The sequence below is a fragment of the Pteropus alecto genome, unplaced genomic scaffold (genome assembly GCF_000325575.1).
Source record: "Pteropus alecto unplaced genomic scaffold, ASM32557v1 scaffold233, whole genome shotgun sequence".
NCBI classification, from domain to species: domain Eukaryota; kingdom Metazoa; phylum Chordata; class Mammalia; order Chiroptera; family Pteropodidae; genus Pteropus; species Pteropus alecto.
Genome location: NW_006434367.1, coordinates 1,189,976 through 1,208,105, shown reverse-complemented (window position 1 = coordinate 1,208,105; position 18,130 = coordinate 1,189,976). Strand labels below are relative to the sequence as shown.

The 18,130-nt window shown below is 36.5% G+C and overlaps 1 protein-coding gene across 3 annotated transcripts in view; it reads left to right on the top strand.

Moving 5' to 3' along the window:
- Positions 1 to 4,822: 4,822 nt before the first annotated feature.
- The window catches only part of SEH1L (SEH1 like nucleoporin), a 28,776-nt gene continuing 15,468 nt past the window's right edge, over positions 4,823 to 18,130 (top strand). Inside the window, exons 1-3 of one of the 3 annotated variants that reach the window (XM_006909211.3) lie at positions 4,824 to 5,053; positions 11,924 to 11,974; positions 14,413 to 14,559. In XM_006909211.3, the coding sequence (XP_006909273.1) occupies positions 4,943 to 5,053; positions 11,924 to 11,974; positions 14,413 to 14,559 (309 nt within the window). In that variant the 5' untranslated portion in view covers positions 4,824 to 4,942. Of the gene's footprint in view, positions 5,054 to 11,923; positions 11,975 to 14,412; positions 14,560 to 18,130 lie in introns of all 3 variants that reach the window. The other 2 variants (XM_006909212.3, XM_006909213.3) reach the window with 2 other exon arrangements.

The window sequence follows — 18,130 nt, the reverse complement described above, 5'->3', positions numbered from 1 at the left end:
GAAAAGATTTAAGTGCTCCAACCAAAAAATGGGGTGGCTGAAAGGATAAGGAAACAAGATCCCTACATATGCTGCTTATAAGAGACTGACTTCAGTTTAAAAGACACATAGAGACTCAAAGGAAGGGGATGAAAAAAGATATTGCTTTGACGGACCTAGAAGGTATTTAAGTCAGACAGAGAAAGATAAACACTATATGATTTCACTTATACATGGAATCTAAGGAATAAAAAGAACAAGCTAACCAAAAACTGACTTGCAAATATAGTGGACAATTTGGTGACGGACAGAGGGGAGGGAGATTTGGGGGAATGGGAGAATGGGGTGAAGGGTTAAAGAAGTACAAATTAGTAGCTGATAGATGGTCACATGGTTAGTGAGCACAGCATAGGTAATGCAGTTAGCATTAATACATTGGCTAGGTGGAGGGTGAGGGGAGGGAGGATGCAATTGCAGGGATCGTTTTACGAACTATATAGATGTCTAACCAAAATACTATATACTTGAAACTAATTAAAATAAATAATTTTTTTTTAAAAAAGAAAAAGCCAAACCAGTATTACAAGAATGTTAAAGAGACCTCTTTAAGGAAAAAAAAAAAAGATCAAATATATGAGGAATAAAAGGCAATAACTACATGTGTAGCAACAATTACTTTAATGTAAATGGTTTAAATGCTCCAATCGAAAATCATAGGGTGGCTGAATGGTTAAGAAAACAGGGTCCTTACATATGTTGCCTACAGGAGATTTCTGATTGAAAGACACACACATACTAAAAGTAAATGGATGAAAAAAGATGTTTCATGAAAATGGAAGTGAAAAAAAAAAAAAGCTGGAGTAGCAATACTTATACCACACAAAATAGACTTTAAAGCAAAGGCTATAAAAAAAGACAAGGAAGGAATCAGTAATTCCACTTCTGGGTATTTATCAGAAGAAACCAAAAACATGAATTCAAAGACATATGCATCCATATGTTCATTGCTGCATTATTTACACTCAAGAAAGAACCTAAGTGTCCATCAATAGATGAATGGATAAAGAAGTGGTAAATATATAAAATGGAATTTACTTAACCATAAAAGAAGGAAATATTGCCATCTGCAACAACATAGATGGATCTAGAGGGTATTATGCTAAGTGAAATAAATCCGACATGGAAAAATAAATACCATATAATTTCACTTATATGTGGAATCTACAAAACAAAATAAACAAAACAGAAACAAACTCATAGATAGAACTTTTTGATGGTTGCCAGATGGGAGGGGGGTTGGGGCATAGTGAAAAAGGGGAAATGAATAATAAGTACAAATTGGTAGTTACAAAATGGGCCTGGGGATATAAAGTATAGCATAGGGAATAGAGACAGTAATATTGTAATAACTAAATATGGTGTCATACGAGTTCTAGATTTATCAGTACTATAACATTTATAAGTTATATAAATGTCTAATCACTATGTTTTACACTTGAAACATAATATCGTATATCAACTGTAATTGAAAAATAAAAAATTATCTAAAAAAAGAGAATGAGGAGACAAGTCACAGAGTGAGAAAAATATTTCAAAACGACACATCTGATAAAGGACTGTTATCCAAAATATACAAAGAACTCTTAAAACTCAAAAATAAGAAAACAAAACAACCTGATTTAAAAATGGGCAAAAAACCTGAATAGACACCTCACCAGAGAAGATATACAGAAGGCAAATAAGCATATGAAAAGATGCCTGACATCATATGTCATCAGCGAAATGCAAATTAAAATAATGGGATATACTACCTATATTTTAGAATGGCCAAAATCCAGAACACTGACAACAGCAAATGCTGACAAGAATGTGGAGCAATAGGAACTCTCATTGATGATGGGACTACAAAATGGTACAGCTACTTTGAAAGATAGTTTAGTGGTTTCTTACAAAACTAAACATATACCAGATGATCCAGCAATCATATTCTTTAGTATATACCCAAAGGAGTTGAAAATTTATGTCCACACAAAAACCCACAGACAGATGTCTATAGCAGCTTTATTCACAATCATCAAAACTTGGAAGCAACTAAGATGTCCTTCAATAGGTGAATGGCTAAGCAAACTGTGGTATCCAGACAATAACATATTTTTCAGTGCTAAAAAGTTATCAAGCCATAATAAGGCATGGAAGAAACTTAAATACACATTAAGTGAAAAAAGCTCATCTGATAAGGCTATATATTGTATCATTCTCACTATATGACATTCTGGAAAAGGAAAAATTATGGAGACAGTGGAAAAAATCAGTGGTTCTCAGGGATTGAAAGGGTGGAATGAATAAGTGGAGCACAGAGGGTTTTTAAGGCAGTGAAAACTATCCTGCATGAAGAGGAATTTTCACTCAAAAGGTTAACCTTATAATCAGCTCTTTGTTCTCCTTCTGCAGATATGCTTGCTGCATAGGCCATAGGGCAGGGTGACCTCGAAATTAACTAAAGACTCATCCTCCCTTTTGCTTGTTTTGTCTAAAAAACAAATGTAACTGCCTGTATCCATAGCAACTCCCACGCTCTGTAACCATCTGAGGACAAATTAACCAATCGGCCCATCCAAAATAAGCCCTATATAAGCAAAGTCGCAACTGAGCTGGGGGCGCAAATCTTCAGAGCGCTAGCTCCTCTGGGACTACTGGCATAATAATCTGAGATCTCCAACTCTCAGAGTGGTGCTTGGTTTCTCGCCAGTCTGATTTTTGCAACATTTCTGCAACACTACAATGGTGAATACATGTCACTACACATTTGTCAAAACCCACAGAAATTACAACACCCAAAGTGAATCCCAAGGTAAACTATGGACTTTGGGTGATTATGATGTGTCAATGCAGGTTTGTCATTTATAACAAATGTACCGCTATGTTAGATATTGATAGTGGTGGAGGCCAGTAAGGGAGTTGCGGGAGAGGAAAGAATTTTCCTTTATCCTGAAGGTTCTTTTGGCTTATCTAACAATCGAATAGAGGTGAGACCAACTAATAAGAAACAATAACCAAATTTTATTACATACGTATGTACTGGAACCCTTCATACATACATGAGGGTTAGAGACTCCCACATACATTTCAAAAACAGAAAGGAAAAATAAGGTATATATGACATTCTGGACTAAGGATGATTTAAGGTACTCTGGGGCTTCAGAAGGTAAATGCAATGAGAACACATGTCCAGTAATCAGTAGTTTGCCATGCCATGTAGATGAGTTCTCTCTGATCTCTTAGTAAGGCCAAGCCTCCTAACTCAAATTCCTCTAATAGTTAATGGCGGGGAGGGGCAGAAGTTTCTCCTGAGCCCACAATGTCTCTTTTGACTTTAGCTCAAAATAATCCACATATTATTAAAGCACATTTTGGAGTGAACTCTCACAGAGGGTAGATATATATATCTGAACTAATATTTTTTTGCTCAATTTTGCTTGAACCTAAAATGCTCTAAAAAATGGTCTATTTTAAAAATCCCCTGTGCTTCACCTATTTAACCCCCCGCCCAGATAATCTCTGGTACCTTTCTGTCTACTGTCTTCCCAACGTAATTTAAAAAATATTTAAATTAAGAAGATTTTTAAGTTCTGGAGCTTTTATAAATTGATCGGACTTTTATACATAGTACTTTCTTAAAAATAATTAGTTACTAGTTATCACACCTGCAACTCACAGATTTGGGGTCTGCCAATTAAAGCACCAATAAAATCTTATAATTTTTTCAGTGCAAAAAAAAGGAAAGTAAATTCTAGAAAGACTAGGTTATTGCTACACCTCCTTTTGCTGGTTTCTGTGTAACCCATCAGGGGACAGCTAGGACTATTTGCTTTGAAAACTTTCTAATTTGCTAATCTTACCATGGTCAAAATCCAAATACAAACCCCTTCCGCAGGCTCATTTCTTTCTTCTTTTTCTCTCTTTTTTACTTTCACTCCCCACACCCAATCTTCCACTGTTTCCTATCTATCATTAAGCTCTCTGGAATATCTGATAAACTAAATCCCGTAAACTGTTAATGTCTTTGCAGATTATTCCTCCACTTACTAGGTTTGATTCAATCCTTGATTTGAGGACTCTTTTTTACTGGCCTTCTTCCCAGTGTTTTTTTTTTTTTTTTTCTCATTTGACTTATTTCTTCATTGAGAACTCTGGCTCCAGGCGAGTCATTTTTTCCAATTCACTTTGGATCCTGCCATTCCCCTAGGTGCTTTAAGTTGGTACATGTAGAACATTCTAATTCCTAGTATCTCATTGCATATGTCCTGATTCCTGTTCGTTCTACCGCCAAGCCTGTTCTACCTGTGAAATCTTTAAAACAATTTGACGCCTTCTGATCATTTCCACCTCCTTTCCCTTAATACCTGCTCTTGGACCCGCATGACCCCTCACTTTTCTTCCTCCAGACTCCATCCTCCTGTCTGCATTTATAGGCTACTGAGCCTGGACTATTTACTCTCATCTTCAGGCATCTCTCCATTTTCCCTTGCTCTTTAGTTGTCCCAGCGAAGATTCCTGACCAAATCCAAGTCCGCCTTCTCTACTCGCTCCGAGCATTCGCCCCGTCTCGGGGTAAATCGATCGAAACGCTGACCAGAATTGACTCAAGTTCGAGGACTGTGTATGACAGTTTTAACTTTAGCGTTTCTCTCAATTTCCATACTTCAACGATTAATTCTTACTTTTATCAAAGCACCGCAAACCCAACCGACCGGAGGACCACGGCCATGCACCACAGAACTCCTGGGGGAGGAGCAGTCGCTGTCGCGGCGGCCTCGCGGGGCATGATGGGAAGAAGGGCGGGGCGCGGGCGCGCGCAGGCGAAGCGCTCCGTGCACGTCCTGGTGGCCCGTGTCCTGGTGGCTAGTGTCCCACTTTTGAGGGGGGAGGGGCATTCGGAGGAAGCACGGGCCCGGCGGAGGTCATGTTTGTGGCACGCAGCATAGCGGCGGACCATAAGGATCTTATTCATGATGTTTCTTTCGACTTTCACGGGCGGCGGATGGCGACTTGTTCCAGCGACCAGAGTGTCAAGGTACGCGCGGAGCCTTCGGGCGGGGCGGAGTCCGAAGCAGGGGAGTGGGAGCGTACGCGGAGCGGAGAGACCGGCGCTCTGAAAGGGTACCACTTTTGATATCGAGGCGCGCCTCCAGGTACGAAGCCTGGACCCAAAGGAAGCAGGCGAGCACCGGTAGGGGGCCTGCTCCGCCATGCTCGCCCCCTCACCCTGGGGTCACAGGCGCCGCCGGCGCGCGGCCAGCTCCTCCTTGCTCCAGCGCAGCAGCTCCTCGTCCGGCACCTGGCTCAGCTCCTCCGACGCCGCCGCCGCCGCCGCCGCCGGGGAAGCTGGGAGTAGGGGGTTTCCCGAGTTCGCGCTATCGCGTCCCGGTGGGCGGGAGCCGGGGAGCTCTCTCAGCTCTGTGTCCAGTGCGCGTGTGCCCGTCCGCGGAGTTCTGGCAGCAGCTGTCCTGCGTTAACCGTGCTTGCTCAGTGAGAGGACTGACCCCTGGTTCCTGTAAGGCAGTCAGTTCGCGTTGTGTTCTGAGTTCTGGGTACCTCACCTGGGGAGATAATTCTCTCCTTGTGTAGCGATAGGAGGCTCGTTTTGTTTCGCGATGAAAGAAAAGTACCAATCCGTTTACATCCAGTGAAGTTCATCTATAGAGGGATTGGAGTGTGTTTAATAAAGTTCCTGTAAACGTCCGTGACAAGCAGAATTTCTTCTATACGAGGGTATTTGGGATTTAGGAACCTCAAAGATGCAGGGTAAACAGTAACAGACTTGAAGGCTGGTGTGTGGAGTATTTGCATTCTCCACAACTTCGAAATAGCTGAAAATCCGAAGGACAGTGTTTACTCATTGTTTTTCACAAGTATGATATCAGCGATCCCTCATAGATAATCATAACTAGTTTTTCTTTTTAAAAACGATTTGTGCCGCCAAATTCATCAAATAGTGCTTTTACCTGTAAAAGGTTTGGAATCACATAAAAACTTTTTTTTTTTTTTATTGTGGTAAACTAACCATTTTAAAGTGTATGTTACAGTTCAATAGCAGTAAGCACAGTATTCACATTGCTGTGCAACCATCACCACTATACTCCCCAGAAAGTTATCTTCATCCTAAACAGAAACTCTGTACCTAGTAGCTCCCTCTTCCCTTTTTCCCCCAGCTGCTGGTCAGCTCTAACTTTTTCTCTATAAATTTGACTATTCTGGGTACCTCATATAAATGGAATCATATTTGACATTTTGTGTCTGGTTCATTTAACTTACCATGATGTTTTCAAGTTTGTAGCATGTATCAATTTCGTTTTTAAGGTTGAATAATATTTTGTATGTATACGCTGCATTTTGTTTATCCATTCATCCACTTTTTGGCTATTGTGAATATTGCATTAATTAATGTGTTAGCTGAAGAGGTACTTTTTTTTTTAATCGTTCACTTATTACTGAATCTTTTAATTTGTAGATTTTGTCAGAGTAGTGTTGCAATGAAGATCTTCGTTTAGCTTTTTATATATTTTGTATCATTTCCTTAGACTCATTCCAGTAAGAAATTAGTGAATATTTTAAAAGCTGTTGAGAGTAATTGGCAAATTGCCTTTTTGAAGGTGTCTGTTTTACACTGCCAGTGAGAGTATTGATTTGAAAGCATCATTTTCCATGTTGGGCATTATCATTACAATTTTTCTTTAAAAGTTTTATGTGATAAAATACACATAATAAAATTTATCATCTTAACCATTTTTAAGTGTACAGTTAAGTGGTATTAGGTACATTCACATCTTTCTGCAACCATCACCACCATTTCCAGGACTTTTTCATTTTGCAGAACTGAAACTCAGTATCCATTAAACTCTCCATCCCCTGGCAACCACTATTTTGCTTTCTGTGTTTATGAATTTGGTTACTCTAGGTACCTCATTTAAGTGGAATCATACATTTTGTCATTTTTGTGACAGGCTTGTTTAACTTAGTTTAATGTTTTCTTTTACTTTTGTACACGTGGCATATGTCAGTTTTCTTTTTAAGCCTGAATGTTCCATTTTATGTATTGTGTATACCACATTTTGCTTATCATTCCACTGTCCATGGACTTGGGTTGCTTCTGCATTCTAGCTATTGTAAATAATGCTGCTATGAATGTGAGTGTACAAATATCTCTTTGAAACCCTGCCTTTTATTTATTTTTAAATTAAATTTATTGGGATTAGGATTAGTTGATCACATTATAAGTTTAAGGAGTACAGTTTTATAATACATCATTTGTATAATGCATTGTGTGCTCACCACTCAAAGTCAAGATATTTCTGTCACTGTACCCTTCTTTTACCCTCTTTATTCTTTCTCACCTGCTTACTCTCTAGTAACCACTATACTGCTGTCTGTGTCTATGAGTTTGTTTTGTTTGTTCATTTTTTGCTTTCTATTTTATATCCCACATATGAATGAAATCATATGTTCTTGTTCTTTTTTGTCTGACTTATTTCACTTAATATGATGTTCTCATGATCCATCCATGTTGTCGCCAGCGATACTTTTTCATCATTTTTTAAGGTTGACTAGTATTCCAATATATGTATGGACCACATCTTTATACAGTCATCCATCGAAGGACACTTAGGTTTCCATGTCTTGGCTGTTGTAATGAATGGTGCAGTGAACATAAGGGTACACATAGTTTTAAAAACAAGTAATTTCAAATTTTTGGGGTAGATACCAGAAGAGGGGTTGCTGGGTCATATGGTAGCTCCATTCCTAATTTTTTTCTGTTTTCTATGGAGGCTGTACCAGCTTACATTCCCATCAGCAGTGTACGAGGGTTCCCTTTCTCCACGTCTTCTGGAACTCTTGTTGTTTCTTGCGTTATTGATAGTTGCTGTTCTGACAGCTGTGGGGTGGTATCTTACTGTGGCTTTGATTGCATTTCCCTTTTAGCTAATGAAGTTGAGAATCTTTTCATATACTTGTTGGCCATTGTGAGTTTTCTTGGGAAAAGTGTTCAGGCCCTCTGGCCATTTTTTAATTGGTTTGTTTGCTTTTTTGTTGTTGAGTTATATGAGGTCTTTATATATTTTGGGTATTAGTTCCTTATTGGAGGTGTTGTTGGCAAATGTCTTCTCTCGTTGGTTGGTTGCCTTTTTGTTTCGATGGTTACTTTTGCTGTGCAGAATCTTTCTAGTTTGATGTAGTCTCGTTTGTTTTTACTTCCTTTGCCTTTGGGGTCAAGTTCAGAAAAAAAACATCTGAGATCAAGGTTCATAAGTTTAGTACCTATGTTTTCTTCTATGTATTTTAATTCAGCTCTTATATTCAAGTCTTTAATTTATTTTGAGTTGATTTTTGTGTATGGGGTCATTAGCAGTCTAGTTACATTCTCTTGCATGCGGCTTTCCAATTTCCCCAATACCATTTATTGAAGAGGCTTCCCTTTCTCCATTGTATATTTTTGGCTCCTTTGTTGAAAATTAGTTGCCTGTTCATGTGTGGGTTTACTTCTGGGCTCTCAAGTCTGCTCTTTTGGTTTGTGTGTCTAGTTTTCTGCCAATACCATACTGTTTTGATTATTGTAGCTTTGTAGTATAATTTGAAGTCAGACAGTGTGATACCTCTGTATGACGATTATGTCTGTTCAGTTTAATGTGTCATTTAAGGCCAATAATTTCTTTATTGACTTTCTGTTTGCTGTCAGTGGGGTATTTGAGTTCCCTACTGCAATTGTATTTTTGTCAATTTCTTCCTTTAGGTCTGTTAGTAATTGTTTTATATATTTTAGTGCTCCCAGGTTTGGTGCATATATATTGATAAGTGTTACGTATTCTCGATAAAATATTCCCTTTATCATTATACAGTGTCCATCTTTGTCTCTTGTTACTTTTTTATCTTGAAGTGTATTTTGTCAGAAACAAGCATGGCTACACCTGCTTTTCTCTGGATGCCATTTGCTTCGAATATCATCTTCCACCCCATCACTTTGAATCTGTTTGACTTTGTAGCTGAGATAGGTCTCCTTGAGGCAGCATATAGTTGGGTCTTGTTTTTTTTTTTTTTTTAACCCATCCCGCTACTTTATGCCTTTTAATTGATCAGTTCAGTCCATTTACGTTTAGGTTTATTATTGACATATAGGGACATAATACAGCCGTTTTATCTTTTGTTTTTGTTTTTGTTTTTTGATTGTTCTATCTCCATTGTTTCCTTTCCCTTGTATTTCTTTCTACTATTTTAGTTTGGTGGTGTTCTATGATTTTTTTTTTTCCTGTGCTATCCTTTTTTTGTGTCATTTGTCTCAGATTTTTGTTTGTAGAGTTTTTGTAATTACCTTTAGGTTTATGCAAAAAATATTTTCATATGTATAATAGTCCTTTTTTTTTCTGATTGCATCTTCTCTACATTCACCTGTGCAAATTCAGTCCTTTTTCGCTGTCCCCTTTTATGTTTTTGTTATTACATGTTACCCCTTTATAATCTGTGTGTTCATTTCCAAATTGCAGAAGCTGTAGTCTTTTTTAAAAAATGCTTTTATTCCTTTTGACCTTTATATTATAATTGTTTAATACCTTATTCCAAACTAGAGTTGCAGTTTTCCACTTCTGTCTATCATCTTACTCACAGTTTTGTTTCCTTCTGTCTTTTTGTTCTAGGTAGAAGAGCTCTTTTCAACATTTCTTGTAATGCGGGTGTTGTGGTGATAAATTCCCTCAGCTTTAGTTTGTCTGGAAAAGCCTTTATTTCTTTTTCATATCTAAAGGGGAACTTTGCTGGATATATTATTCTTGGCTGGTGATTTCTTTTTTTCAATATTTTGAAAGTTTATTTCCACCCTCTCCTAGGTTATAAGATTTCTGCTAAAAAAAATCCGATGATAGCCTAATGGAGTTTCCTTTATAGGTTATAGTCTTTTCCTCCTTGGCTGCCTTGAGAATTTTTTCTTTGTCATTAACTTTCAAGAGTTTTAATATAATGTGTCTTGGGGAAGGTCTTTTTGCATTGAGATAACTATGTGCTCTGTTAGCTTCTTGGATTCAAGGGTCCAGCTCTTTACATAGGTTTAGAAAGTTCTCATCAATTATTCGTTTGAATGGGCTCTCTGTTCACTTCTCCATCTTTTTTCCTTTGGGTATACTCATTCTTAATATTGCTCTTTATTGATGGAGTCAAAGAATTCTTATATCAATTCTATCTCTTCCACCTGAGTCATTTCTATTTTTATCTTAAAGATTAGTAACTCTTCCATGTAGTCTGCTCTATTTTCTGAGCTCTCTAATTCATTTTTCATGTCATATATTGAGTTTTTCATCTCTAGATTTGGTTGGTTCTTTTTTATAGTTTCAGTCTCTTTGGTAAAGTACTCCTTCTGTTTATTGACTTTAGTCCTGAGCTCATTGAACTGCTTTTGAATTTTCTTGTAGTTGGTTGAGTTTTTAAAAAACTACAATCTTGAATTTGCTGTTATTTAAATCCCAGTCTTCCATGCCTTTAAGTTTGTTTTCTGGAGACTATTCATTTTCTTTCTGAGCTACCCTGTTACCTTGGTTATTTGTGGTATTTGATAGATTATTTCTCTGGGCATTTGAGAAATTGAAAACAACTTTTTTAGGTACTGTTTTGCTTTAACAATTTAGCAGATCGATAAGTAGAGATCTTTTATTTTCCAGTAGATAGTGTTATAGCTTAAGGTTTTGTTTTACCTGCACTGCAGGGACTTGTGGGATCATGGTGGTGTAGTGTTGCCTCAGCTGTGGAAAATGCCCAGTATTCCCCAAGGAGGTGGCCATCCCTTCAGTGACTAGGTCACCTTGGTCTCAGGTCACTACCCCTGTGATGGGATATGGTTGGCAGTGGGGCTCCAGGCTTATGATTTTCCAGCACTGCTTCCTTACAGCCATAGGCTGCTAGCTGCACTATACTATCTGAGGTATCCCAGCTGCCAATACTGGATTCTCCTGCAGTGGGTGGGGAAGGAGTAGGGAAGGTGGATTTGCAAGGCTGTGGCTTTGTTTTTTCCCACTGGGTTTAGGGTTTAGCTGCATTGTGTATTGGCCACTCAGTGTGGAATGCTGCCTCTGCCCTGCTGGCCCTATCCAGGCTGCCAAGTGAAGACTGAGATCCGGCCCTCCACTGCTACTGTATCAGCTGCATTCACTGCAAGCACCTACTAGATTGTGTCCACAGCTCCAGTCTCTCTGCAGATCCTTCTCTCCATCCTTCCTTCCCTGCTTGCTCCCCTATGCCCACTTTCAGATATCTCAATGTGTGAATCTCAGACGTTTGTGTGTTGAACAGGAGATGCTTTGTTAAATTGTAGTTGTCCGACTTGTAACTTTAAGGGGACAGACCAAGAAGTCTTCTCATTCTGCCATGATGCTGATGTCACTGTGAAATCCTGCTTTTTAACTCTTATAGGTATATACCCAGAAGTAGATGTTAATGAATCAATAATATATACCAAATAAGGTCTCTTTAAACACATATAAACACAAAAAGGTTATGTATTGGTTAGTTGACAAATATGTTGTGACCAGAGACTCCTGTGAATCTCACCTTATATTTCCCCTAAGAGCAGTGATTCAGTATTTGTTAATTCAGTGTTCACAGCAACATAGAGAACATAACTATGGCAAATAACAAGACTTGACTATAATTGTAATTGACTTTGTTACATATTAGAGTGTAGACTCCTTGACCCCTCAGTGCTTAACCCAGTGCCTGGCACATCCAAGGTTTTCAATAAGTATTTCATTGAATGAAAACGAATGTTTATTTATTGGTTGTATTCTTCTGTGAATTCATGTTCTTCTTCTTTGCCCTAATATTGATTCAGTCTTAATTCTGTCTTCAGTTTTTCATATTAATTTTTAGGAATTCTTTGCATAAAATATCTGTTTTAATTTTTTTATAGGTTTGGGATAAAAGTGAAAGTGGAGATTGGCATTGTACTGCTAGCTGGAAGGTTAGTTTTTTTACAGTGAATTTTTAAAAAATTGAAATGTTTATTGTTTATTTGGTAGTATCAGTGACTTGTTATTCAACTTTGAGAGAATTATATAATTTATACTTTTTTTCCTAAAAAGATATTTAACATTTTTCACTGCTAAAGTGACAGAAATACAATTTAGAAAATTTGAGAGTAAGAAAATTTGTAATTCTATAGCATTCTAACATAATTCTTTTTAGCATTTTACTATTTATTTCTTATTTATATACTTTTAATAGCTGTGATGTTTCATATGTAGTTTTATTTCTTTATTTTTTTAAAAAATAACTTTACTCAAATAGAATTTTACATACCTTAAGAGTCATAAGTTTTAAATGTACAGTTCAGTGAGTTTTAGTAAATTTATGCAGTTATGCAATCATAACCACAATCTATTTTTAGAATACTTCCATCAACCCTGAAATTTCCATTATGCCCATTTGTGGTCAATCCTCATTCCCCTCCCAAGCCCCAGGCAACCACTGAACTGTTTTCTGTCTCTATATTTTTACCTTTGTGCCTGGCTACTTTCTTTTAGTATATTTTTGAGGTTCATTCATGTCGTGACATGTGTCAATAGTTCAAATCTTTGTAATGCTGAAGAGTATTACATTGTGTAGAAAAAGCCACGTTTTGTTTGTTTATTAACCAGTTCATGGACATGTGAACTGTTTCCAGTTTTTGAAAATTATGAATGATGCTGTTTTGAACATGTCATATAAGTCTTTGTGTAGATGGATTTACATTTTATTTCTCTTAGGTGGATATTGAGGAGTGGCATTGCTAAGTTGTATATGTTTTAACTTTCTAAGAAACTGCCAAATTGTTTTCCAAAGTGCCTGTACCATTTTATATTCCCACCAAGAAATATATGAGAGTTCCAGTTTCTCTGTATCCTCCTGTACACTTGATATTTTCTCTCTTTTTTGATTATAGCCATATTAGTGCATGTGAAGTGGTATTGCATTTGGTTTTGATTTGTATGCCCTAAATGACTAACAGTGTTGATTATGTGTTCATGTGCTTATTCTCCATTCATATATCTTCTCTAGTGAAGTGTCTATCTAAATCTTTTGCCTGCTTCCTTTTTTTGAGATGACATTTATACAACATAAAGTTAATCATTTTAAAGTAAACAGTTCAGTGGCATTTATTCCACTGATAGTGTTGTACAGCTACCACCTCTATTTAGTTCCAAAACTTTCTATCATTCCAAAAAGAAACCCCTATTTCTTGCTTTTCAGTTTAACAAAATATTTCATAAGTACTTTGGTATGTTTTCAAAGGCTCTTTAAAAACATAAATATAGCAATAAGACTCAAATTATACCAACAAATGTATTCTGTTTTGCTTAACTAATGGATTTTTAAGTTGTATTTTTATTGCGATGAACATTTTTCTGTAACCCTTATTTGTTAGATTGTGCTTTACTGGGAATTTGACATTTAACAAAATCTCACTGCCCTAGTGCATTTTACTTGATAGTCTGTATAAACAAGAATTAAAGGCGAAACCAGAAAAAATGGACAAAGGATAGAAAATAAGGGTGTAAAGTTTATCTTTGGTTGATGGCATTGTTACCATGTAGAAATTAATAAATTACGGAAGTATTCTGAGATTGTTGAGTGTAAAAGTGTTAGATATGCAGAAGCGTGAAACAGATTTTGTGAACATAATTGGTGGGCTGATGCTTGTCAAATGGTATTTTTACTGGAAAGCAGAAATGAAATTCAGTTGATGTGAAATTCTTTAAGATGTTTCTTTTTCTTTTTTTTTTTTTTTTTATCAATATGAGGAGTTGAATAGTAATTTGACATTTTTCACATATAAGGATACTGTTACTGAGCTTTATTTTCTCAGAATATAAGGATTTGGGCTTCTCTGTATTTGCTCACCCATTCCTTCTTTTCCTAGAATAGTTTATTGAGACAGACATCAGAATCATTTAAGCATTTTGTTGCTGTAGTTTCTGTATACTGTTAGGCAAATAATTTTATTTGCTTATTTATTTTATTTTACTTTTATTTATTTTACTAGGTGGATGTTTCCTGTAGAGATAATTTACAAATAAAAAAAAAATAGCGGACTTGTAGAGTCTGTTTAAAAGCTTGGTCAGGCTAAACTCTGAAGCCGATCTCTGTAATTATTAGCACTGGAAAAAGTCAACTTTATCCACCTGGGTTTTTCTTTATCAGTAAAATGTTAGAAGAACTTCATTCCAGAAGGGCTACAGTCCTAAATGTAGAATATTTTTAAGTTAAAAAGTTCTAGTTTAACTTTTTATTTAAATGTTAAATTGAATCGCTTTCTCTTCTTACTGAAGTAAACATATCTATTCTCTTTCCTCAAGTAAAACCTTATATGTGTGAAATATGAGTAAACTCAGTTTTTGTTTTTTATTTTTAATCACTTAGACACATAGTGGGTCTGTGTGGCGTGTGACATGGGCACATCCTGAATTTGGACAGGTTTTGGCTTCCTGTTCTTTTGACCGAACAGCTGCCGTATGGGAAGAAATAGTAGGAGAATCGAATGATAAACTGCGAGGACAGAGTCATTGGGTGAGATATTCGTTCATTTTCATTCATTTTTTGGGGAAAAGGGTTGGGTGGGGCACGATCATCCAAGGAGCATTAGTTTTCTCAAGAACACTTCAGGCACTTGATAAGGTGTTACCACTTCCCTCTATGTTCGTCAATTCCATCTTTGTTTCTAACATGTTTTTCTCCTACTTCTTTATTTGATTTTGTGTTGGGCCTGAAATGGTACTCAGGAATACCCATGGCATTGTTTAATTGTAACTTTCATGATGAATCTAGAGTATTCGCTTTGTCAAATACTTAGTATACTCTAAAATTCTAAAAATCTTTTTTTCTCTTTTGTGATTACCTTTTCTTTTTTTTTTTTCTTTTTTTTTTTTACAAAATATACTCTTCTTTATCTGCTTCTGCTTTAACTCTAGCTCTTCCCTGATTGGGTGTTTGAATTTTAGGCAAGAGTATAATGTGTTTGCTGCTCAGGTTCCTTGTCTATAAAGTGAGAGAATTGAACTAGGCTACCTTTAAGACCCATCCCTATGTTTTCTTTTTTTTCCTCTTTATTTTTCACAATAGATATTCAGCCACAGGTATAAAATTTAAAAGATACAGAAAACTGTATGCAGTGAGAACTTCTTCTTCTGTGGTCACATAGTTCTCTCCCAGAGGCAATCACTGTTACAGGGTTTTTGTTTTTGTTTTTGTTTTTGTTTTTGTTTTTGTATATCCTTCTGGAGATATTCCATGTCTTTATAAGGACATAAATACAGTGTTTTCCTCTCTATTCCTACCAGTCCTTCCTACTTTCCCTCACATAATTCCAGTATGCTGACAATACCTTTTTTTTCCTGCTGCATTTTAAAATTATGATAAAATATACCTAACATAATACTTATAATTTTAAATGTTTGTAATTGTATAATTTAGTGCTAATAATTACATTCACAATGCTGTGTACATAATACTATGTGATATCCATACCACAATTTTCATCATTTCCAACATAAACTCTCTACCATTAAATTGTATCTCCTCCAGCCCCTGGTAATCTATTTTCTGTCTCTGGATTTGACTGCTCTAGGTACTTCATATAAGTGGAATCATACAATATTTGTCTTGTTTCACTAAGCAAAATATTTTCAAGGTTCATCTGTGTTGTAGCATATATTAACCTCATTCCTTTTATGACTGAATAATATTCTGTTGTGTGTATATGTCATATTTTGTTTATCCTTTTATCTGTGGATGGAATGCTGGGTTGTTTTCACCTTTTTAGCTATTGTAAATAATGCTGCTATGAGCATTGGCATATAGACACCTATTTGAGACCTTGCATTTAATTCTTTTGGATATATACCTAGGGGTGGAATTGCTGGGTCATATGGTAGTTCTATGTTTAACTTTTCGAAGAACTACTAAACTGTTTACCACAGTGGCTGCACCATTTTACATTCCCACCAGTAATGGACAAGGGTTCCAATTACTCCATATCTTTGCCAGTGCTTCTTACTTTTTGTTTTTTGAGTCTTAGTGAGTGTGAAGTGGTGTCTTATGGTTTTGAATTGCAGTTTCCCTAATAGTTGAACATCTTTTTATGAGCTAATTGGTCATTTGTATATCTTGTGATATTGTGATTTATAATTACGTTCATGGTTCCTGACTCATAGCTCCCAAAACCTTTGGAATTGCTGAGTGTCGAGAGTGATAAAGATGTATTTTGTTATGTTACTGTGTGACTTTTCTAAAGCACCTAAGGATGAGCTCTGGTTGCCAGTGGAGCCAACCATGCAATTAGAGGGTTGGAATTTTCAGTAATCTCCTGGAAGAGGGGAGGGGCCAATGAGTTAATCAGATGTTCCTAGGTAAAGGGGCCAATGAATTAATCATACCTATGAAAGGAGGCCTTCATATAACCCCAAAAAGACAGGGTTTGGAGAGCTGGGTGGCAAACACGTGGAGATTTGGGGAGAGTGACATGCCTAGAAAGGGCATGGATGCTCCTTGACCTTTCCCTGTATCTTCCATCTCGTCCATCTGGCTGGTCCTGAGTTATATTCTTTCATAATAATATATCAGTGATCTAGTAAGTAAAATGTTTTAGGGTTCTGTGAGCAGCTCTAGCAAATTGAACCTAAGGAGGAGCTCTTGAACCTCTGATTTATAGCCAGTCAGTTAGCAGCACAGGTAACCACCTGGGATTGTCACTGGTATCTGAAGTGATGGGTGGGTGGGAGCAGCTTTGTAGGACTGAGCCCCTTGACCTGAATTTAGTTGAATTCATCTCAGACTTGTTGGTGTCTGAGAATTGTTTGTTGGTGTAGGGGTACGCCCCCCCGCCCCCCGCCATTGGAATTGTTACTTCTATAGGGAAATATCTATTCAAGTCCTTTGCTCATTTTTTAATTGGGGCATTTATTTTTTGTTGTTGAGTTTTAGTTCTTTATATATTGTGGATGTTAATCCCTTATCAGATATATAATTTGTAATATCTTCTCCCATTCTGTGAGTTGTCTTTTCACTCTCTTGATAGTATCCTTTGATGCACAGGTTTTGAATTTTCATGAAGTCTGTTTTTTTTCCTTTTTTTTTTTATGTTTTTGGTGTCATATTCAAGAAATCATTGCCAAGTTCAATGTCATGAAGACTTTTTCTCAAAGTTTTAAGAGCATTATATTTTTAGCTTCTCCTTTATTGAGGTCTTTGATTCATGTTGTGGTAATTTTTGTGTATGGTCTGAGGTAAAGGTCCAATCATTCTTTTGCATTTGATATCCAGTGTTTCCAGTACCTTTTATCAAAAAGACTGTCCTTTTCCCATTGAATGGTCTTGGACCTCGATTGAAAATCAGTTGACCATATATGCAGCGTTTGTTTCTGGACTCTATTCTATTCTGTTGTTTAATATGTTTCTCCTTATGACAATACCATGCTGTTTTAATTACTGTAGGTTTGTAGTTTGCATGCTAGTCATATTGTTTTATAATTCTTTTTTAATGATAGAAGGGATTGCTCTCATTGCCTATGTACTAGGGCCTCTCTAAGACAAATCAACTGCTTAAGAGGAAAGAAGGGAAATTTATAGAAGTCATTTTTCTAGCAGTCAGTCTGAGGTGGATCAGTTAGGTTTAGGAGTGGTGGCATATAAAGGATTTTTATTTGAACTTAAAAGATATATTTATTTATATCTCATTAAATTAACTGCCATTAATACATTTAATGGTTCAGCATTTGTGTTGGTATTAATTATTCAGTGGTGTTTGTAGACAAAAATTTGCAAAGATTCTACCTTTGAAGTTTATGTAATATTCTTTTAATATTGAGAGTCCTTAAGATATATTTTGGTAACCATAGATAGACAGTAGGCTATTGGTTTCCAAATTTTATTGATGTTTTCAATTAAAAATCATCTAGGTACCAGAAAATAACTTATAAATGCTATCATGGAATTCTGTAATTATCACCAAGCCAGCTTTGTACCATTCTCTTGGCCTCTAGTAAATGCTTTCTCTTAAAAGTACATAGTGGTGGTCCAAGTTATGGTAATATACCTAGTAAATGGCAGAGGAGTTCTGTGTGATTTTAGGGCCCATCCTTTT